General features: G+C 40.3%; 1 protein-coding gene across 13 annotated transcripts in view; it reads right to left on the bottom strand.

Annotated features, from left to right (window-relative positions):
* Positions 1-23,804, bottom strand: part of Dip2a (disco interacting protein 2 homolog A) — a 149,369-nt gene that overhangs the window by 29,016 nt on the left and 96,549 nt on the right. For 8 of the 13 annotated variants that reach the window (XM_029567068.1, XM_029567066.1, XM_029567069.1 and 5 more), the window contains 13 exons: positions 18,272-18,363; positions 15,987-16,097; positions 14,501-14,624; positions 14,054-14,163; positions 13,490-13,592; positions 11,080-11,144; positions 10,834-10,927; positions 9,532-9,651; positions 8,839-8,953; positions 7,334-7,518; positions 4,832-4,968; positions 4,399-4,479; positions 3,518-3,645 (listed from right to left, as the gene is read on the bottom strand). In XM_029567068.1, coding sequence (XP_029422928.1) covers positions 3,518-3,645; positions 4,399-4,479; positions 4,832-4,968; positions 7,334-7,518; positions 8,839-8,953; positions 9,532-9,651; positions 10,834-10,927; positions 11,080-11,144; positions 13,490-13,592; positions 14,054-14,163; positions 14,501-14,624; positions 15,987-16,097; positions 18,272-18,363 — 1,465 coding nt within the window. The remainder of the gene's footprint in view (positions 1-3,517; positions 3,646-4,398; positions 4,480-4,831; positions 4,969-7,333; positions 7,519-8,838; positions 8,954-9,531; positions 9,652-10,833; positions 10,928-11,079; positions 11,145-13,489; positions 13,593-14,053; positions 14,164-14,500; positions 14,625-15,986; positions 16,098-18,271; positions 18,364-23,804) is intronic. The other 5 variants (XM_008840474.3, XM_008840475.3, XM_008840479.3 and 2 more) reach the window with 2 other exon arrangements.

The following is a 23,804-nucleotide window of genomic DNA, read 5'->3' as shown; positions in this document are numbered from 1 at the left end:
TCCAAGAAGGTTAGTTCCACCAGTCTGGTACTTTTAATTACTGTGTGCCATGTAGATAAATCTTGGGCAAAGACCAGTTGTTCTCAGATAAACCTTACCTAGACATATATTTAGTGATCTGCTATGTATAAATTGTTAGTAGGTTATAGGAGTAATATGGTTCTCTCTGGTTTTCAAACCTAGCTAGGCATTGTTTATCTCTCACACTGTCTCACCCCTCCATCATGGTTTTCCCCCTTAAGGTGCCCCCATTTCCTCCCTTTCTCCCTTACTAATACCCTTCTCCTATGGTCCTACCTCTCTTGAGCTCCTTCTTTCCCTTTATCCTCTAGGTTCCTTGTATAATTGTAACTAATATTTGGACTTGCTTCTACTACTAACTTCACAAATTTCAACAAGTCCTCTTTTGTTCTTAATTTTTTTCTACGTTTATTTATTTAGTGTTCTGTGTAGAGGGAGGGTGCACATGTGCTGCAGAATATGTGTGGAGGTCAGAGGAAAACTTTCAGGAACCCATTGTCTCCTTCCACCAGGTAGGTTCCAGGGATCAAACTCAAGTTGTTAGGGTTGGCAGTAAGTACCTTTATCTACTGAGCCATCTCACTGGCTCAGTGCATGCGTGCGTGCGTGCGTGCGTGCGTGTGTGTGTGTGTGTGTGTGTGTGTGTGTGTACTGCCTTTTTCTTCTTTTGAACTATTAAGGATAGCTGAATCTTCTCCTTTCAAAGTCAAAAGGTTGGTTTCCCCTAAGCCCCTCAAACTACTGTATCTACCATTCTAACTCTGGGTCATCACTTTTTCCTCCCACTAGTATGCCCATATGCTGCACATATAGCATACACATCCCATAAACAAATTATTATTTTTTATTATTATTATTATCATTTTGAGACAAGGTCTCCCTGTAGCTACAACTGGCTTGGAACTCACTATGTAGACCAGGCTGGTCTCGATCTCAGAGATCTACTTGCCTCTGCCTCCCAAGTGTTGGAATGAAAGGTGTGCAATACCATGCCCAGCCATTAACACATTATTTTACCTAGCAAGCTTTTCTCAGTCTTCCTGTAATTCTTGTAATACTTCCTTAAATATTTCTCTAGTACCTTGTCCAAAAATGTTTTCAACATGGAACTTTTTGAGATAAAACTTCTGAAATTCATATGCATGAGATTAATTCCACAAGTAAGTGACAATTTAGATGAATATAAAAATCTAGGTCTAAACTTAAAAACTCCATTGCCTGTGATCTCACATCAGTTCTACTGTGGGGAAGTCTGCTGCACTCTGCTTGGCATCCTCATGGCTTACCAAGTAAGAACAGCTGGCTCCCCAGTCTATAGTATGCCAGCCTCCCACTTCCTCACAGCCCTTCAGCTCCATGCACACCCTCCTTGCAAGTGCCATCTGGGTGCCTTTCTTCTCGCCTATCTCTTTTTATATTCCTTTCGACTTTCCTTTTTTTTCTTCTGGAGTAGTCTGTTAATCTGATTTTTTTACATTATTCATAACATCATATTTTTTCTATTTATCTCGGCTATTGTGTTTTGTTTAAATTGTTAGTCTGACAACCATCTGTAACTCCAGTTCCAGGGGATCTGACACTCTCTTCTGACCTCTACAGGCACTTCATAACACAGGTGCGCTTACATACACACAGACATACCAACATAGGTTCAGGATATTGGTAAGGTATTTGTGTCCCAGGCTATGGCTATCTTTTGTCTACTTGGCATGATTCCCTATTGCTTAAATACATGTTGAATGGCAGGGTCTGGCCTAGCTCATAGGGTACCCTAATTTGAGTAAACAAAGGCATCCCCTTGAGAAGTATAAAATTCTCAAAGACAGCTAGTTGGACAAACAAAAAAGAAAAGGGCTTCCCCTAGGACAAAGAGCTCAGGGAGTAAGAACTAGGCAAAATTTCATCCAAGCCCCTTTGTCCACTGTGTGTCACAGGCCCAGTGTCTAGTTGTTTGTGCAATAGTAATGACAATCTCTAAAGTCTTTGCTTGCCAAATGAAAAAATGCTGGGTAGATTTTTATTCCAGGAGCAATGAAATATGCTATCTCGCTAAACCTTAATAAAAAAAAGAATCTGCCTTTGGTAGTTCAGAGAGTGGCATTGTTCTTCTAATTGGCATTTCTGAAGCAGTAAGGAAACTGGACCCACTGTTGTCTACTCACCTTTTACCTACAGCTGTTGTCCCCCTGTCCTTTTGCCCATTTACATACTTGGCACTGAACGAACTCTGGACAAAGGATATTAACTGTGCTATCACTGCTATATTTTTTCTTTGTGCAACTTCTCTGATATACAGAAATTTTTAGATTTTGAAAATTTGGGTTTACTGGCTTTCCTTCTACTACATATTGTCACGCCATCTCCAATGAAGCCCGCGTGAGATCCTCCATGGGTTGAGGCTGGCACTTCAAGGAAGGTTGCCTCTTGGAATTGGTTGTGATAAGAAACATGCAGTGTACCTGGCACGCTCTTACTTGCTATTAATTTTCTAACTGTCACTGTATCTTTCTAACTGTCACTGGGCTTTCTGGGGGCCCAGAAGGTGCCTGGTGTCCTTGGCACTGCTATCACCGCCTTTATTGAAATCCTTTAATCATAGTAGTTCAGATGCACCACTATTATCGAAAGATATTTTAATGAAAGATATTTTAGATATAGTGAGAAGTAATTAAGCAGAATTAATGCTGGATAGTCCAGGGAACAATGGATTTCTAGAAGAAAAATATAGATGGATAAATATAGATAGAAACAGGGTTTCTTGTTATTCATTACAATTCATGGATAAATTGGTAAGATCAAGACCACCTTGGTGTCTTTTGATAAACAATCAATAAGAGAGCATTAAAGAGCAAATATAGAAAGTATTTGAAAATTGATAGGATAAGAGAAAAGTATGGTTTCATGGATCCCTAGCATGAAATAGCCTTTTTGGGACTTATAGAGTTAAAATAACTTAGAAGCCCTATGGCCCACTACAAACAAGCAAGGAATGTTATCAGATAGTTAAAAAGTAGCAACCTGACACCGCTGGTGCTGGAAGTGCTTAATGAGGTGCTTAATGAATCAAGGCCATCTTGACTTGGGACTACAAAGCCGAGCAGAATCTTAAATGTGTGAGAAAGGCTGACAGTGAAAAAACACAGTAAAACAGGAATTTACTGTCTAGTGTCAGGTTGATAAGATAGATATGTTGGCAAAATTATGTCTTACTTTCACCTCTGGAACTGTAAATCTTAGCATGACTGTTCTGCGGTTTTTTGTAATCTTTGCTGTATATATCTCAAACCTTGCAACTGCAAAAATTACACTCAGACTTTCATCAAGCTCCTTTGCGTCTGTTTGTCACTCGCTGACTCCTTGTCCACCCTCTCGACGACCCTGTTCCCATCGGACTGAACTGCCCCGGTCTGGGCTGGTCCGTTGCAACATATAGACTTTCAAAATTTAACTACAGGAAAGATCTGAAACCCAGGTTGTAGGGTCTACAGTGCATCACCTGCCTCTGTAGACAAACTTCATGGGTTCCACGGCCAAGGCGGTAGCCACAACATCATCTGCATTATGTCTGCGGACTCCCACTACCATCAGCCCATCCAGCTTGCCCACGACAAAGACCAGGTTATCCTGAGAAAAGAGTATGGTCAGACCCCACAAGGAATTGCTGATAGCACAAAGAATCTATTACCACACACAGGGTCAAAAAAGTGTATTGTCCAATACCAGATTAAATAGAACAGATCGTGTAGGTGAAGAGAGGTACTGGGAGTGAGTGGGAGGGGTGTCAGTGTAAAAAGGGCTCAGAGGGAATAAAGTTGTGGCTAAGTATGTGAAAGGCTCTGGGACTCAGTACCAAGAGCAGGACCTCCAGATGAATCATGTGACTCATGAGTCAACTGTGCTGCTGCGGACACTGGCCAGCCTATGCCCATTGATGCTAAGCCTCTGGACTCCAGACACCCACTAAGAAAACACTCTGACAACCAAATGTTTCCAGGGAAGGATAAGTAAAATAATCCAACTGAGAACCAGTGGGCCAAGATGCTACAGAAAGTACTTATTTTAAAATATTTTAAAATTTTAAATACCAAAAATAGTAAAAAAAAAAAAAAAAAAAAAAAGGTATAATGAATGAGCATGTAACCCACATAAAAACTGAAAAGTCCTACCCCTTTGTACCTCACTTAGGGCCCAGCACAGGTCTGTGAGTAGACAGCCCTGCATGTAGGTGAGGAATAGGCAAGGGTGATAAGCATGATTGACCAAGGCCACAGAAAAAAATCAAAGGCAGCTGAGACAAGAGCCCATTTGCAATGCAGTGTCCCTTATCACCACCCAATATTCTCTGGCTGCTGTATGGGCACAAGAGGTCATACTCACTGGTCCAATGAAACCCAGAAGGCCTGTCCTGGTAAAAGGCCTGTCAGAGACAGGGGCTCCATCTGCAGTCACTGGCACAGTCTGCGAGAACAGGGAAGAAGATAACAGGCTACAAACAACTCACTGATTACTAGAAAGACATAGTGGGCAGGGAAGAGAGCTCGGCCACATATTGCCTATGCCCCAGGGTTTGGTGTTCTGTGGAAAAGAGACTTTCAGGGCATCTGACCCTCCACAGCCTGTTTTCTCAGCTTGACTGCTTCTCTGTGTGAATATTCCAGTAATCCTGCTGGCCAAAGCCACCTAGGCCTGTGGAGCATGTGACTCCCTTCTGGGTCCGAGTAACACCTTGCAGACCCCCACACTGCCCTATACTCTTGGGCCTATCAATGGTCATAAGATTTAATTCCAAGATCAGGAAAAGGATACAAACCTCAAATACATTCTTCGTGATTCCAAGCAGTCCATAATATGCTGTCCCAGTTGCAATGGAATTGACACAGATTTCTCCAATTTCATCAGTTTTACAAAGATAAGGGGTACCATCTACTTTTACAACACACACACTAGCTAGATAGAGAAATCAATGCAAAATCATCAATGTATATATTTAAATAGATTATTTACAAAAATTTACTTTCTGTCATTTTTTAAGTTATGGAAGCAAGATAATATATATGCAGCAAGTTCTTATAAGGAGATTCATGGCATGGATACACTCATTAAATCTTTATATTTTATATAACATTTGTTATAAGTAACATGAGGGCTGAAGCTATGGCTCAGTGATAGAGTGCTTGCTTAGAATTTAAGAGGTCCTGGGTCCACTGACAGCACCCCACATGCATGGAGCAATGTGAGGTAATTAAAAAGTATACTACATCTTTCATGTAATAAGACCTGGCCAATAGGATCTTTCATTTCTCCTAAGCACAGGGAAAAGAGGCCAGAAGCATCTGGCCAAGATAGAGGGAGATGATTATCTGTGTTCCACCATTCTGGTGGTATCAGCCCCACAGTGACACTCTCAGGTATGGGCAGAGATGGGTTGAAAGTCACAAAAACCAAATTGCCACAAATCTACTTCATATTGTGGCAAGGATGAATACATGAGGCCAACAGGACAGAATATGACAGAAGTACTAATAATATAAGACACCACTGGGTTTGACTATGCCAGTAAACCCAGCCAAACAGGTGACAGTCAGAGGCTGTGGAAGGACCCAAATCACAAAGCAAATGACTAGGAAGTACATGCACAAATACACACCTGGAGAGCATGTGCACACATGGGAACATATGTACAGATACATGCCTGGGGAATTTGTGAACAGACACAAGCCAGATGTATATATGTATTACAGCAACAAAAGCAGATGAGCATAACTGAACAGTCTTTATATGTATTATATGTATTCAAAATAAAAAACAAGGGCTGAGAACATAGATGGCTATTAGTAAAATGTTTTCCACATAAACATGACGACTTGAGTTCAATCTTCAAATCCATATTAAAAAGCCAAGCACGGTGGCATGTTTTTGTAATCCCAGTGTTAGGGAGGCAGTGACAGGCAGATCCGTAAGACTTACTGGCCAGCCGGTCTAGAGTTCTAATTGTAGAACTCCTGGCTAATGAAACCCTGTCTAAAAATAAGGTTTAAAATGCCTAAGTAATACCACCAAAGGTTGTCCTTGGGCCTCCACATGTGCACACACACACATACATGCACATACACCTGTACTCTCCCACTGAAGGTATATACAAAATAAGTACCACTCACAATTTCCCCCTAAGATTTCTAACTTGCTTGTACTTTGTTATAACAAGTAAAAATTATTACTGTATTCTCTGCTATTTTTATTTTGTTTTTTGTTGAGACAAGGTCTCACTATACAGCCTAGGCTGGCCTCAAACTCAGGATCTCTCTACTTCACCCTTCCAAGTGCTGAGATTATTGGTGTCAGCCACCACGCCTTCTCTGCTGCTTTTGAAAAAATGTCAACTGCACATTCAAGCATTCTATAAGACTAATGTTTCTATGTAGGAGTATAGTTATAGAAATAAATATAATTCACATGCATAAAAAGGGAGAGCTAGAAACCACAGTTTAAATCTCTATGCTTGTCCTAGTCAGAGCTCTGCCTATATACAGGCCAGTCCACCTGGAGCTTCTGGGTCAGGAGCCCATCTGTCAGCAAGGTTGCCCGTGGAACAGACCTGAAGCCTGAGGTCAGAGTGCCAGGCAGACAAGGGACCAGCACCTCTGGCAGAAACAGGGCATTACTGGGGTCAAGGGTGACTAGATATGAGACATGGTACCCTACCTCTGAAAGTCACCAAAAGAGTGTTCTGATTAACCTTAATTGTCAACTTGAGAGCCTAGATCATCAGAGAAGAGAAGCCTCAATTGAGAACTTTCTTAGATCAGATTGGTCTATAGGCATGTCTGTGAGGAATTTTATTCATTAGTAATTGATTTGGAGGTCCCAGAACACTATGGACAGTACCATTCCTTGGGTAAGTGGCCCTGGAAAGTATAAAAACTAGCCAGGGAGTTAACCAGAAGGCTATGCCAACACTCCTTTCTCACTGCTCTACCTCAGGCCAGCAGTGAGAAAGCCCACAGGCCAACTTCTGCAAAAAGGCACCCGTGGGCTTTTTTGAAATTCATATGAATGTCTGGAAAGTTTCCACATCTCTTGTTATCACAGGTGCTTGCTACTCAGATGACCTTGTCACCCAGGGATTTACAGTAACAACTTTTTCTCAGAGATAGTTCGATAGTGACTACAGAGTATTAAATGCCTGACAGACATGAGGCTGGAGGACAGTGCCTGGCATGCATTCAGAGCTATCTAGAGTGCATGGAAAGTTTGTACCTTTTGTATTCTGTCAATCAATGCTAATTGCAGATGCATTCTGGTTGCTTCTTACCTCCAGGCATCACCTGGCCAACGTCCTGAACAGTGAGGACTGACAGCTTCTCCTCAGTGTCAACTCTGATCACACCATAGCTCAGACCATTCATTGACAAGACAGCTTTTCTTGGAGGAGGTCCTCCCAGATCTGGTGGTCTAGAGACAAGAGCACCGGCAGGCTGACTGACAAGGGCTGTCACTCTAAGGGAGACAGTACAGAGGACCCACTTTGCCTGCATTACACTTCCTCACCAAAGTATCTGCTCTGTGTATGGACTTGTTAGGACAGTGTTTTCTAAAGCTCTCAAGATATCTCCAAATCATGTGCCTCTCTGTAATATGACCTCAACACTTACCATCAGAAGCAGGCCCATGACTTCAGGGCAAGTGACACTGTGTGATTTGTAAGGCAGGTCATTAGAGGTGACTCAGCTTCTACCTAGTTATCTTAGGACCCTCACATGGAGTCCTAGGTAGCCAGGTTGACAGAGTGGCCAGTAAAGGCCAGTGTGCTACAATGGACCATGATATTGTACACATGTGAAGAGCTGGCTCAGCCTCATGGTGCCTATTAGCTATTACCTCCTCATAGCATATGGCCCGGTGGAGCTCTTCCCAAGTGATGACAGCTTGCAAAAGATAAAGGTGTCATTTTTAATGTTACTAAAATTGAAGTTACTTAAAACCTACATATTTATAAGTACATACTACTTGAAAATTATGAGTTCAATGCATACATGACCAGAGCTGAGGTGATTCTGCAGCAATGAGTTGAGAGCAAAAAGCTAAAAGAGATGCCCTCAGCTATAAGCATGTGACCTGAAGCCCCGCAGGGGAGCAGGGGTAGCAAAAATAGGTGATTCACAGTAAGAGAAGAAAAGTGAACCCAGAGGGCCAGGTGCTGTTTTAGAGCAATATGGTATTTGAGGGAAACACAGGAAGGAGCTAAAGGCCCAGGTACTAGGACACTAACCCCTGGGGAACAGGGCTCAGGGCAACCTCAAAGCCTCTCCCTCCAACATACACAACACACTCCAAGTTGCAAGAGGTGACACAAAGGAAATCACCATGAGAGCAACTGGGGCCTTTAGTAGCTGGAGTGTTTGGGTACCTCTCCTGGCAGGTTAAAGGTCCTCTTCAGCAGACCCCCACAGCCAGCAGGACCTTTCTCAAAATAAGGAATTGTTTTTCAGCTATCACATTTACATATGACCATGCATGAGACAGCAAGATATTAATTTGGGAAGAAGCATGAAGGAAATAACATGCTGGGATTCTGAGAGAATGCAGTGTACACCAGGAACCTGCTACCAAACTCTTAGCATGGCTCCAAACTGGTAAGGAGTATGGAACTGCAGCCTGTACCACTGCTACACAAGTAAACCTGGAATGTTGTGGTGAGTATGGCTTTCTTCCTTCTTCAGGATTTCCAACAGTCAGAAACAAATCACAAACTTGGGGGCAGAGGCAGCTTAAGTCATAAATGGAAGACTTGAATGAAGCAGAAGGCAATTTAATTACCTGCGGATGGCTACTGTTAGTGCTTCAGGAGAACTGGCACAAGGACAGATGACCTCTGGCCTCAGACCTCTAGACTGGAAGACATTGAGGAAGGCATCACAGGAAGATATTGACCCTGCATAAAGCAATGGAAGTGGAGCATGAGCTACCGCTCATGAGGCATCAAACTGGCCCAACAGCTATGCTGACCCAGTCCTGTCTGCACATAAGCCTGTTTTAACAAGATCACTGTTACAATTCAGCAAAGCAACACTTTTTATGGCAGGGGTGGCTACTATAAAACACACATGATATATTTCCAAATCACCAGCAAGTAAAAGTTTGGAAATTTCTCACAGAAGCTGTTTTTGATCCTGTTGTTACTGAGGCCCTGCCCTCTTGTACCTTTTCCTGGACCAAGTAATGGAAACAACTCTCCTGGCTTCAGGTTCTAGACCAGTATAAGAGCCTGCCAAGTAACTGAGAAACACTGATGATACTAGATGTAGAGACCCACCAATGAGTAGCCAACAAGAGACTGCATATCATGGAACATTGTAGGACATTTATGCTTCATTTAATATTGTCAGTAATGAAGCTTTAACTTTTTTTCAACAGATTCTGTTTCAACAGGTTGTTCAGTCCACACCTGAAAAGTCAAGGGTCATGGGGGCAAACACCACAAATCCACCATAGATCACACAATCTACTCACATGGGTTAGCACCATCAGCTACAATCAACATGCGCAAAGAGCTAAGACTGACGTCCCTCTGACCTCGCTGTGCCAGAAGAGACCAGTGCATATCACGAGACTTCACCAAGGCAGCCCGGGCTACAAAGAGAAAGGAATACAAAAGTCCTTGTGTCACAAGGGAAAGCACCCTCACACACCAACATACCACTACACTTCATTCTATGCAGAGGTTCACACACCCCACAAGATCTAATGTATGGATCAGACTCTTGACCTTGCAGTTCTCTCACGGCTGCCTAACTTACTCCAACCCCTTTCTCCTTAAAACTTAATTTTGAGATACAATTTAGATATAATACATTCAGATCCATTTTTGCTCCCTTTTTTTTTTTTAATCAGAAGCTCTATCTTAGTCCTTACATATAGCCTGTTTTGCCTCAAGCTTTTGCTGTCCCTCCCCAAGGTGCTGACCCTGGTCTTGTGCTGCCTCATTGCCAGCACCACTGTATAACTTGGTCTGCAGGGCACCAGCAGCCTCCAGGTCATGAGATCAAATGAATCTGGGATTTAAAAGTAGACAGAGTCAACCTCAATCTGGCTGTGTGCTGATTGTACAGTGAGTGTACAGTGCCAAATAAAGCTGATTCGTTCCAACCAGGCCTTGTTTTCTTCCACAAAATGGGATACAAGAGAGGTTGTAATTAGATGCTGTTCTGGAGACACACCTACAGAGTATGTACCATCACCAGCACAAGCCAGGTACAGCAACACAGGCAGTTCAAGGAAGGTTGGAGCTTTAGGGGCCGCTGAGCTCCACTGGGCAGGGACAGAGAGATGCTGGAGCTGTGTAGGTGCCAATGAGCAGGGGTTTCCTATTTGGTGATAGGGAGAAGAACAGGGCCCAGACCCCACTGATGGCCTTTCTTGTCTATCCCAACTTGTCTGCATAGGCTGTATCATTTGAACAACAACCTTTCTACTATTGGTAGCTTCAAAAGTCCTAATCTCAAATGAAAACCATCTCAAATACTAAGATTAGAAATACTGATGTGATTGTGAAGGAAGTTTCAAAAGAACAAAATCAGGAGTCCCTGGTCCTTCAGCAAAGAGCTCAGTTACTCCATTCAAGTAGCTGTCCAGGTCTTGTACAGGTTACCTTGGGTCAGGACCAAGTCAGCCTTCAGAGACAGCCCTAAAACAGCCTCTTCAGCTCATACCCGAAGTTCTATGTGTTGCCTTCATTTTTTCTTAATTACTAAAGATTAGCTGGAGAGAAATCTTTAAAGAAAGGTAAGACAAATAAAGGCAGTCTTCTGCTACCTTTATAGGAACACACTTTCTGGATCCAGGAGAGTGGGTTGACCTTCATTAGTGCATATGGAATGTTGACCACATGCATCCTATTCATGACACTCTAGAAAAGAGAAATGGACCAGCTCAAGGGTAGGCAGGATTAAGCCATGTCAAAAAAAAAAAGCAAAATAAAACCAACAGACCAGCATGCCAATATTTCATAGGTTTGATCATCTCTTGATTCAATACTAGTCATTGGCAAACAATACTCACTGTTAAGACTCCATGCCACAGACCAGCATCCCTTTTGAAGTCCAGCACATTTGTTAATGTTTCCGCTGAAAGCAGAAAAAAAAATTAAACCAATAAATAGTTCTTCATAAGCTCTGCACGCTTTCTAGAGAAATTCTGAGATGAGTAGACAAGTATATCAGAGCTTTAGGAAACAGAAATAGCACTTTCAAATACCATGCACCAATTAACACTAAGCTCAGCTGTCCAGATGACTGGAAACACATAATTCTGGACTGGAATAGAGAACTATGCTGATCATCAGTCCCAAACCATGCCACACACGATGCCACATACAGACTACAGATGGGTCACTACAAGTTTTCACCATTTTGAGTGACCACTCTTCAGAATCAACAGGACGAGGAAGTGTCATGGACACTTATTTTTCACCTTCCTACTCAGATTCTCCCCAGTTCTCACACCCACAGCCTATAGTCTTGCATCTTCCTTGTAAAGAGCAGTGGTTCCTGTCACCTCTCAGAAAGACACTCTCCCTCCTGAGTTCAGAACACACAGCTGATACCATGTATAGAGCCATGCAGTTCTCTGTTCAGAACTCCCGATGAAGGGCTGAAGAACTAACACAGTGCCATGCAAGCATGAGAACCCAAGTTCGAATCCTAAGAACCCACCTAAAGCTGGATGCACACATCTGTAATCTCAATGTTCTTACAGCAAGATAAGAGGCAGAGACAGGACAATCTTTAGACGTTTGTGGGCCAGCTAACCTGGCATATGCAGTGGCTAACACCAAGAGACCCTGTCTTGAGCTGCAAAGATGGCTCAGTAGGTAAAGGCACTTGCTACACAGCCTGATGACCTGAGTTCAATCACTGGAATCAACATAAAGGTGGAAGGAAAGAACCAAAGTGGAGAATTCCACATAGCTGTCCTCTGACCTCCACATGTGCGCAGCAGCATGCATCTTCCTCCTCAATTCCTCCTCAATCTCTCTGTCTCTCTGTCTCTCTGTCTCTCTCTCTCTGTCTCTCTCTCTCCCTCCCTCTCTCCCACACACACAAATAATAATAATAATAAATAAAAATTAAAAATTTTAAAAAGAGAAGACCCTGTAACAAACAAGGTGGAAGGTGATGACTGTAGTTGGGGCTGTCCTCTGATCTCTGCATGCACACAATAGCACACGTACACTTGTACTCACACACATAAACACTTATGTTAATGCACACACACAAAGATTAAAACAAAACAAAACAAAACAACAACAAAAACCTGACAGATTCCTCTGGCTGACATTTCACACAGAGGAAAGACTAGCATCTGGGGCTATGAGCAGACCTAGCTTCAACCATAACCACCCAGAAATACCCAACTTAAACAGATCAAAGTTGAACAGAAATGCCAGAGGTGATGCTGCACTGTGAAAAACAATCTCTGTGTCCCTGTTAGTTTAAGAGATAAATTAAAGGTGACATGCATTAAATGAATAACAGTGGATCTGAAGAACCTATGAGACTTGATTTTATAGATCTAATTAAAAAGTACTGCATTATAAGAAAACTATCATGAGTCTATTTTTACAGTTTTTAAAATAATGTATTTCATACTGTTCTCCAGAAATATAATTATTATCTATCAATATAAAATAATAGTAACTTAAAATACTAATAATAGTAAATGAGGGGCTGCTTCTACTTTAACAAAAGACAACCTAAGACCATAAAGATATTTAACCTACATGAATGATTGCTCAAGCCACAAATATATTCAAACAAAACAAAAACAGTAACAGAAAAAAATGCCCCAAGAAGAGTGTTTTCCACTTTTTTAAAATTTATTTTATGTGTATGACTATTATGCCTGCATGTAAGTGCACGCATGTTGTGCAGTGCCCGCAGAGGCCAGAAGAGGGTGTCAGATCTCCTGGAACTGGAGTTACCAATGGTTGTTAGGCACCATGTGGTGCTGGGATTTGAACCCAGATTTTGTGCAAGAGGAGCCAGTGCTCTTAACCACTGACCGATCTCTCCATACCTTGTTTTCCACTTTTTATAATGCAAAATGTTCTGCCCTTTAGTACATCACCAATTGAATCAGCCCACTGTACATAAATGAATGGCTGATCCACAAGTCTCATATTCTATAAAATCAGTGTAGACAAAACTTCACCAAAACTGTCCTTAGTGGGGCAGCCCAGGCTCTGCTAGTGGTATTTTATACCCACCCCTCCAGGCCCACACAAGCAGAGATACCCCCCAAGGCATGCCAGTAGATGGCTGCACCCCCTATCTGGTGCAGCTGCATTAAAGGTCAAAGTTATCACTCAGGGTAGATATGCCACGCTCAGCAATAGCTTCCAGGGTGAGACCAAGTACATCAGAAACCTATGCAGGCAGGAAAAGCTGCCATCCTGCATGGGAAACCTTACCTTCCACGTACCCGCATGCCTGAGTCAGAGCCTGACACTGTGCCAGCAGGGACGCATGGGATACAGTGACCCCCACGGTACTGCCTTCTTTGCTGGTTTTATACTGCAAAATTTCAAGGAAGAAAAACAGTGACATGGAATTTCCAAAGTCACAGTAGACAGACAGAGACTGACAGAATTTTAAAAAGCAGCAGCTAGAGTCATCTGTCCCTCATCGGCCATCCAAAGCCCTTCATACCCTGACTCTTAAGGGACCTAGGGTGGTGTCAGAAGACAACAGTGTACACAGCTGTATCATAACTGCTTGTATCCCGGGAGGGACAATTAGGGATGAATTCGGTCAGGGTAAAGCCTGAAATGACCCGATGAAGGTTCTATATGGCACTTCTACATCTGGGGTACAAATAAAACAAGAAACTTAACCTGAAGTTTTAAAAAGTAATAAATAATAAATAAATAAATAAATAAATAAATAAATAAATAAATAAATAGCTATCTTTTTATGAAACCCAAGACCCAAGCCTGTAAGAGATGTATCTATGTGCTAAATGAGGGTATCCTTACTTCAATGTAGGCAGTCCCAGGTCCTGTGTCCTGGGCCAGAGGGTACCAATCTTTGGGAGGCTTGGTCAGATGTTTCCCATCAATCACCAGCCAGGCGAGGGGGGGCCAACCTATGACAGCAAACAGGATGTTGGGTGAAAGGCAGGCAGAAGACTGTGATCCACACATGTGGAATCTGTATCTAACATGTAGTCACCAGCCCCTGGGAGATGAAGTATTCAAGTTTTAGTCTCATTTCCTTTTATTTAAGTAGATAAACCTGGCCAAAGGATACTACATGGGTCAGACAAAAGCCAAGATTCACCAAGGTCTTAAAGTATCACTTCTAAATTTTGGATAAAGACCCATCAGTCTATAATGCTTAGTTTCTGACACAGTATACCTACAGCACACAGACAAATGATAGATGTAGCCAGAACACACTTCCTATGCCTCTGGAGGCCTCACCTTTGAAAGTTGCCACCTCTCCTGTCTGTGCCTTAGGCAGACCCTTCTGACAAGCATCTGTGGTCAGGGCCAGGGTCACTCCACAGCTGCCCAGTAAAAACCCAACCTGCTGGCTGCCGGCATCCTGTGAAAGAGCAAAAACAGCAGAGGTGGAGTGCTTATGGGAGCAGAAGCCACAGCCCCAACCACTAGAGTTCCAGGTTGTGACAGAATAGAGCTTTCTTTCACCTGTCATAAAACTAAACAAATTCAGTCTCATTACTGGTAGGTTATTATATTTTCATGGAAATAAGGCAATTGCTTTTAAATTTAGAAGATATTTTTGGTTTATCAAAGATCTAGATAATGGGATAATTTCTCAAATTCTTTTCTTAGAAATGAAATTTGGAAACATTTTAACATTAAACATAATAGGCACTGAAATTTATACTGAGTCATGTTTGAAATTTACAAATAAGCCTGGGGGCCCGTCCTGATCATACTATTCACTTCCACATAGAAACTCTCACTTTACTCATATCTTTTATGCATGTCCTTCAGCAAATTTCCATCGTTTTCTTATAAGCTTAGTAAATCTTGTTTTTTTCCCCCTAATAATTATTCAAATGCATAACTATCACATATTGCCCCTGGAGATCTACTGGTTTTATTTGCAAATTTTACTTTTGAGATTCTTAAGCATTTGTTCACTGTGCTCATGTTAATAACTGTCTGAGTCAGGTGTGGTGGTACATGCCTGTGATCCCAACACTCAGGAGGCAGAGAAAGGTGATTTCTATGAGATCCAGGCCAACATCATCTACATAGTGAGTTCTAGGTAAGCTGGAGTTATAGGGAAATCCTGTCTCAAATAAATAAAATAAAAATAAATAAAATTAGATAACTTCCTGACCACAGAATCAAGAGGATAGAAAACCCTGATTTTCTAAAATATATGCCAGGTCTACCACGAAAATGGTATTTTCCAACCAGACTACTGATTTTATATTCAAAATGGTATAGTTACCTAGAGCAAGAAAATCTCTCACATTAATAACTTATGAATAAAAAAAGATGCCTGCCATGTAAGAGAACAGAAACATGTAAGAACTATTGTCCTATTTATTCAAAATTATAATTAAATAAATAATCATAAAGTCCACAAAACCTTGTTGAATCACAAATTCTGTTCACTGGAAGACAAAACACCTATCATTTCTGTTGGGAAATTCAAGCAGGTAATATGATAGCTCTACCATACCACAGTGCATCTGGTTCTCCACCTCACAGCTACAAAAAAGCAAGAAGGGGTCTATGGGCACATTCCACCTAACTGCTCTCCAAGGTGCTCGTAGGCCTGTCTGCTACTGTCTTCCTCCAAGCACCTGTTTGTGTTAAGCTACCATTCCACAGAGAACAGGATATGAACAAGTCACCAGTACACCTAAAGAGAACTTAGGTGCCTTAGGTAAGGCACCAAGTCCTAGGCCTGGCCCACATTTATTACCTTTCTTGTTAATGGTACTTCAATGGGGACAGGAACCAGTTCAGCCAGGAGACACCCATAAAATGCAACCATGAACATCACAGGGTCACTATTTGGAAACACGAGCGCCACCTACAAGAGAAAAATAACAAAACAAAACAAAACAAAAAAACAAAAGCCATGAAATCTACTCAGGAATGATCAAGATAATTCAATTTTTTCCCACATTAGATTTTATAATCTAATCTTTGCTGCACTCCAAACCAATCATTTTAAAAATGTTTTCTATCTTTCTTCTGTTTCTTGGAAAACTAAAATGAGGGAGTCAGGAGGAGAGAGAGAGGGAAGGAAAGAGGGAAAGAGCGAGAGAGAGAACCAGAAAACAACAACAGAAAATTACAGACTTGACTGATACTGGGAGTCCAGGAGACAGGGGAATGGAAAGCAGAGCCACTTGAGTGCAGCAGTAGCACAGAATGAAGCTCTGCACCTGCAGGGCAAACACGGTGAAGGAGATGCGCAGACCTACTCCACAGCATACAACACAACAGGGTGACTTCAGGGGCACAGCAAAGAACCTCAGACCTTTTGGAGTTGGAGACTAGTGTACATGCTGTATTGAACCAGTAGGCATAGTGGCTTTGGTATTTCTCAGCAGTAAAACTAGAGGTGGCTTCAGCAATCCAAAAGGCATATGACTTTTAGCCTGTGCTTCTATTTCCAAACAGGTCTGAGGGCTGCAGAGCCATTTTCAGGCATGGAAGTTCAAAACAAGTTGGTTTACAAGCAGTCTTTGTTGGAGACCGCTTGTGTTTCAGCTAAATGAGTGTAGGGCCCAAACAGAAGATTGAAGGATGGCCTTGCAGCAACCAGGAAACAGCCCAAACAGGACCAGAGGACCAACGCCCTGGGATGGGGTGGAGTAGACATCAACAAGTAAAACTTAGATGTTCCATGGTCTGGCTAGTTATTTGGAGCATAATATAATAGGCATTTAATACATCTGACAGAGTGCTTAGGATAAGTTATCCAGTTCATGCAGAGAAAGCAAAGGAAATAAAAGTGGTGATGGCTGCTACCATCAGAAAGAAAGCAGATGTGTACTTGGTTTAAAAGTGTGAACAGTATAAGAACCACACTTTGAAACATTGTGTTTACAGATGAGATTTTATATTGTGCTTCAGAATGAACCTGTAAGAATTCTTGATTTGTGTGTTGAGTGAATCTAAGAATTACTAGTTTGTTTATTATTTATTTATTGTGTTGTATGTTTATACATGGTTTTGTGTGTGCAAATACATATGAGTACATGTGTATAAGCATATAGTACCAGAGGACAACCTCTGGTGTCATTCTTCAGGAGTTATTTACCTTTTTGAAAATATTTTACTTATTATTATGTGTATGAGTATATTGTCCGCATGTATGTAAGTGTGCCCATACTGTGCAATGCCTGTGGAGGTCAGAAGAGGGTGTTAGATCCCCCTGGAACTGGAGTTATGGACAATTATTAGCTGCCATATGGGTGGGGAACCAAACCCAGGCCCTCTACAAGAGCAGCCAACACTATCCCCAGTTATCCTCACAGCAGCTATTAGCATATATACCTAGCTGTTGAGTCCTTAGTATGTGGTTCTTGTAGCTGAGGAATTATCTTTTCTGGTGTTTTGTTTGGTTTTGTTTTGGGGACAGGGTCTCACTCTGTAACCCTGGCTGATCTGGAACTTACCATGTAGATCAGGTTCCAGGCTGGCTTCAAATTTGTGGTAATCTTTTTGCTTTTGCAATTTCCTTTGGGACTACAGGTATGTGACACTACACCTAACTTGCAGTTTTAATTTTATCTAATTTTGGTTCATTTAAATAGTCCCATAAGACTACTGCCTATCACTCAGGGCAGTGTGGGATGAGAGAATAAGTTTCTACTCCTCTTTGTTTTCTACGTGGACGGAAGCAAAAAGAAGCTGCCTAGCCACACAGGATAGGGAAAGAGAAAAGTATAAAGCACATCAAATTTCAAAGTCAGAACAATGTTAAATAATAAAATAGAAGCTTTGAAAATTTAGTATTTATTAACATCAACATACATGAAGCCAAATAGGAAAAAAGCTGGAAAATCAGAGGAAGAATGAGAAGAATGGTCACTTAATTCTGTATCAAAACGTTTCCACGTTAGTTTTTCATTGCTAGCTTTAAATCTCCTGTGTTAATACTATAATTTTAAACAATTATTAGAATATAGTTTTCAATAAAATATTTTTAAGTCTCTGTTTTGACTCATTCAAAGTTATAGCCTAGCTACTTACTCTGTCTCCAGGTTTAAGTAGTGGGTCATTCTTACTGGTCAGCTTATTAAGTAGAGTATAAGCTAGTTTTAAACTCCGACTCCAAAGTTTGCCTAAAATAAAAAAAGAATATTAAGCGATATTAAGTTTTAAGAAACTAGTAGTATTTTAATGTACCAATCACATATCCTATAATATACTACTTCCCTATTAGTGGACTTAGTTTCTAACTGTTAACTATTTGGCACAATATTACCATGACACCACAGTTTTCTCTCAAAAGAAAAACAAATTTATTTTTCTTTATACAAATAAGGCAGACTTTTATCACACACAAATTTTTTTTTGTTTTTTGTTTTGTTTTGTTTTTTTTAAACATAAGGTTTCTCTATAGCCCCAGCTGGCCTGGAACTCTCTCTATGTAGACCAGACTGACCTTGACCTCACAGAGATGTGCCTGCCTTTGCCTCTCAAGTGCTGGGATTAAAGACGCATGTGACCACCACAGCCAGCTAACAAAAATTTATAATATAGAAAAGTCAGCAGAAAAGTCACATGATATATATTCATGTGTACATATACACACGCATATACTGTATGTGTAATTTTCAAGGAATATGCTCATACCTCCAATTAATATTGTACTATGAAAGCATTCTCACAATTTTAAACACTCAAAAATTACATCATCTGAATGGCATATATTCATGAGATGGGTTGTACTGTCCTCTCCATGGTTTACTTGGGAGAGCCTGGCTGTTGGAATGGACCTCCTCATAGGACCACACTATCCCTCATGGCAAGCAGCTGCTGGGCCCGGCAACCAACTTTAATGAGTTCTCAACTATAAAATACTTGACTGAAGACAGGAAACAATTGAGGAGAAGTGAAGGGGGTGGGATATATCTGGGGAATGGGGGAGAGAGCAGTGATAATGGGTAGAAATCTCCAAGTCTACTCCCAACACCTATAGCAGCTTCAGCTTCACCCTATGCAGTATATCAAAGATGAAACGTAAATACAAACTTGACTCTTCAAATTCCTGTGGCTCAACCACATGCAGCTTGGCAGCCACGTTCCCTGAGTGAATGCTTACATTTCATTGTAAATAATATGAAACTAGTTATTATACTGACATATGAGAACTGTGGGTCCTGAGAAATCAATGAGAAAAAAAACTCCAAACACAGTTTTAGCCAATGTGAAAAAGTCAGTTCAGGATGTTAATAACACATAAATTTCCCAACTGAATCCAGCTATTGTCACGAATAATGCATTGTGACCAAGTCAGTTTTACACCAAGAATACAAACTGTGACAGAAAATCAACATAATTTGATATGTCAACAGAATAAAGATAAAAATCTCAACAAATGAAAATAATCATAATTTTAAAGTGATTTTAACAGCTTTTTAAAGTCCTTCTTATATGAAGAACGAAAGGAAACAAATTTCCTTAATATGAGGAAGGGTATTATTTAAAACCAAATGTGAAATATCATAGTTAATTCTAGACACTGAAGCCCTATTCCTGATAGCAGAAGAAAGCTGGGACATTTGCCTTCAACATCTAATGAAATATCTCGGTCAGAAATAAAAGATAAAAGAGATAAAAGGACTGGAACTACAACTGTTACTTGTGGATACCATGACTATGTACTTCATGCATCTTTTATGATTGAATTCAGTAAGGCTTCCAGATTTATCAACATAAAAACATCATTTAGTTTTTACATAATAGACAGTATAAAGATGTGATATTATTTAAATACATAAGACTTAAGTCTCAGAAGAAACACGAAAAGTCACCCAATAGAAAATCATAAAATAGGGGCCAGCAAAATGGCTCAGTGGGTAAAGGCAATTGCTGCCAAGGCTGACAACCTGAGATTGATACCCAGAATTGTCCTCAGACCTCAATCTGCATGCCATGATAAGCTCACAAACATGTATGGATACACACACACACACACACACACACACACACACACACACACACACACGATAAACGTTAAAAAAAGAAAGAAAATTATAAAACATTATTGACAACAAAGTCTCAAAAAGCAAAGGTGCTAATTCTCCTCAAACAGATTTAAAGAAATAGCCATCAAAATCTCAGCTTGAGTCTAACACAAGAATCAGAAACTACGAAAGAAATTCACATGTCAAAGTCACAGAGAAAAAAATAATAACATGAAAAACCAAAATAATATGTCCCTACCAAGTACCAATAGTCCTCTAGCAGAGTACAGTGAGAACCTCCTAGAGATAATCCAGGACACATATCTCAAAAGAACAATTATAAACATGATAAAAGAATTCAGTAAATTTAAAGAACACACAAACAAAGAAATCAAAGAACTGAAGGAAGATAGGGATAAACTTCTGAATGAATTCAGAAAAGAGTTAGAAATACTGAAGAATGCTCAACCTGAAATGAAGAAGGAAGTGAAACACTCAGTAAGCCAATTAGAAATGACAGGAGAAAACCTCACCAACAAGATGAATGAAATGGAAAACAGAGTATCAAGACTGGCAGATAAAGTAGACAAACTAGGCCACTCAAGCAAAGATTATGAAAAATTTAAGAAATCACAAGAATGGATGGAATATGCAGGAATTGTATAACTTTAAATATCAATGGACTGAACTCCCCAGGCAAAAGACACAGACTAGGTGAATGGATTAAGAAACAAAACCCATCTTTTTGTTGTCTGCAAGAAACTCATCTCACTTTCAAGGACAGGCACTACTTTAAGGTGAAAGGATGGAAAAAAAAAATACTGAGAGAATGGTACTAAGAAAAAAGCAGGCGTTGCAATTCTAACATCTGATAAAATAGACTTTAAAACTAAACAGAAGAGATAAAGAGGGCCACTTCATTCTGATCAAAGGAACAATAAACCAAGAAGATATGGCAATCATGAACATATACTCACCAAACTCTGGTGCACCCAACTTCATAAAAACAGTACTACAGGACTTTAGGACCCAGATTAATCCCAACTCATTAATATCAGGGGACTTCAGTACCCCATTGTCTCCATTAGATAGGTCAACAGGAAAGAGAATTAACAGAGAGACATATGAATTAAACAATACCATATATCAAATGGACCTAACAGACATCTACTGAATATTCCACCCAAGCACCAAAGAATATACTTTCTATTCAGCACCCCATTGAACCTTCTCCAAAACAGACTGTATACTGGGGCACAAAACAAACCTCAACAAATACAAAAAGATTGAAATAATTCCATGCATTCTATCAGACCACAATGCAATAAAGCTTAAAATCAACACCAGAAGAAACCCTAGTAACCACACGAACACATGGAGATTAAACAACACACTCCTGAATGATGAATGGGTCAAAGGAGAAATTAAGAAAGAAATAAAAGTATTCCTGGAACTAAATGAAAAGGACAATACAACTCAACAAAACCTCTGAGACACGTTGAAAGCAATCCTTAGAGGTAAGTTTATAGCTCTAAGTGCCTACATTAAAAAATTGGAAAGAGCTGGGTATGATAGCACACGCCTTTAATCCCAGCACTCGGGAGGCAGAGGCAGGTGGATCTCTGTGAGTTCAAGGCCAGCCTGGTCCACAGAATGAGTTCCAGGACAGCTGGGGCTACAGGGAGACCCTGTCTCAAAAAGACCCAAAAAAAAAAAAAATCGGAAAGAACACAAATAAATGACTTAACATTGCAACTCAAGACACTTGAAAAGGAACAACAAATGAAACCCAAACCCAGCAGACAAGAAGAAATAACAAAAGCCAGAGCAGAAATTAATGAAATAGAAACAAAGAAAACAATAAAGAATTAATATATCCAAGAGCTGGTTCTTTGAAAAGATAAACAAGATTGATAGACTGCTAGCCCAGTTAACCAAAAAGAAAGAAAGAGCACCTCCAAATCAACAAAATCAGAGATGAAAGGGGAAACATCACAACAGACCCCAAAAAGATCAAGAACATTATAAGGGAATACTTTAAAAACCTATAAGCTGCCAGGCGTGGTGGTGCACACCTTTAATCCCAGCACTCGGGAGGCAGAAGCAGGTGGATCTCTGTGAGTTCAAGGCCAGCCTGGCTACATAGTAAGTTCCAGGACAGCTGGGGCTACAGGGAGACACTGTCTCAAAAAGACCAAAAACAAAAAACAAAAAACAAAAAAAACCCTATATGCTACTAAATTTGAAAACCTAAAAGAAATGGACAGGTATCTAAAAGCATGGGAACCACCAAAACTAAACCAAGAAGAGATCGACAGCTTAAACAAACCCATAACACATAAGGAAATTGAAACTGTAATACAAAACCTCCCGACTAAAAAAAGTCCAGGACCAGATGGATTTACAGCAGAATTCTATCAGACATTTAAAGATCTGCATCCAATACTACTTAATTTATTCAAAAAGATAGAAATGGAGGGAGAACTTCCAAATTCCGTCTATGAAGCCAGCATCACTCTAATACCAAAGCCAGGTGAATATACAACCAAAAAAGAAAACTATAGGCTCATATCCTTAATGAACATAGATGCAAAACTTCTCAAAAAGATACTTGCAAACTGCATACAGACACACATCAAAAAGATCATCCACCATGATCAAGTCAGCTTTATCCTAGAGATGCAGGGTGGTTCAAAATATGTAAGTCAATAAACGTTATAAATCATATAAATGGGCTCAAAGGCAAGAACCACATGGTCATCTCAATAGATGCAGAGAAGGCCTTTGACAAAATTCAATATGCATTTATGTTCAAAGTCCTAGAGGAATTGGACTGGAAGGGACATACCGCAACGTCCACTTCTCTTTAACAGAGTGCTTGAAACTCTTGCAAGAGCAATAAGACAAGAGCAGAAAAATAAAGTAGTAATCATTGGAAAAGAAGAGACCAAATTACTCCTTTTTGCAGATGATATGATATTATATCTAAGAGATGTCAAAAATTCCACTAGAAAACTCCTAGAAATTATCACATTCAGAAAAGTGGCAGGTTACAAAATTAATCTACAAAAGTCTGTAGCCTTTCTATATACCAATAACAAGCAATCAGAGAAAGAGCACATGGAACACTCCCTTTCACAATAGCTGCAAAAAAAAAAAATCTCAGAATAAACCTGACCAAAGACATTAAAGACCTCTACAATGAAAATTTTAAATCTTTAAAGAAAAGATTAAGGAAGACATCAGAAGATGAAAGGGCCTCCCATGCTCATGGATGGAAATATTTAATATTGTGAAAATGACCATCCTACCAAAAGCCATTTATAGATTCAATGCAATGCCAATCAAAATCCCCAAGATATTTTTCACAGAATTGGAAAAAAAATCCTAAGATTCACATGGAAGTACAAAAGACCTCGGGTAGCCAAAGCAACTCTGAGCACTAAGAACAATGCTGGGGGTAGAGGGGATTACTATACCAGATTTTAAACTGTATTACAGAGCTACAGTCATAAAAACAACATAATACTGGCACAAAAATAGACACACAGATCAATGGAAGAAAATTGAAGACCCAAATATTGAGTACATAC

Source organism: Nannospalax galili, unplaced genomic scaffold (assembly GCF_000622305.1).
Source record: "Nannospalax galili isolate Female #2095 unplaced genomic scaffold, S.galili_v1.0 scaffold619, whole genome shotgun sequence".
Lineage (NCBI taxonomy): Eukaryota > Metazoa > Chordata > Mammalia > Rodentia > Spalacidae > Nannospalax > Nannospalax galili.
Note: the sequence above shows the minus strand (reverse complement) of the source record. Positions and strands in the feature narration are given on the sequence as shown.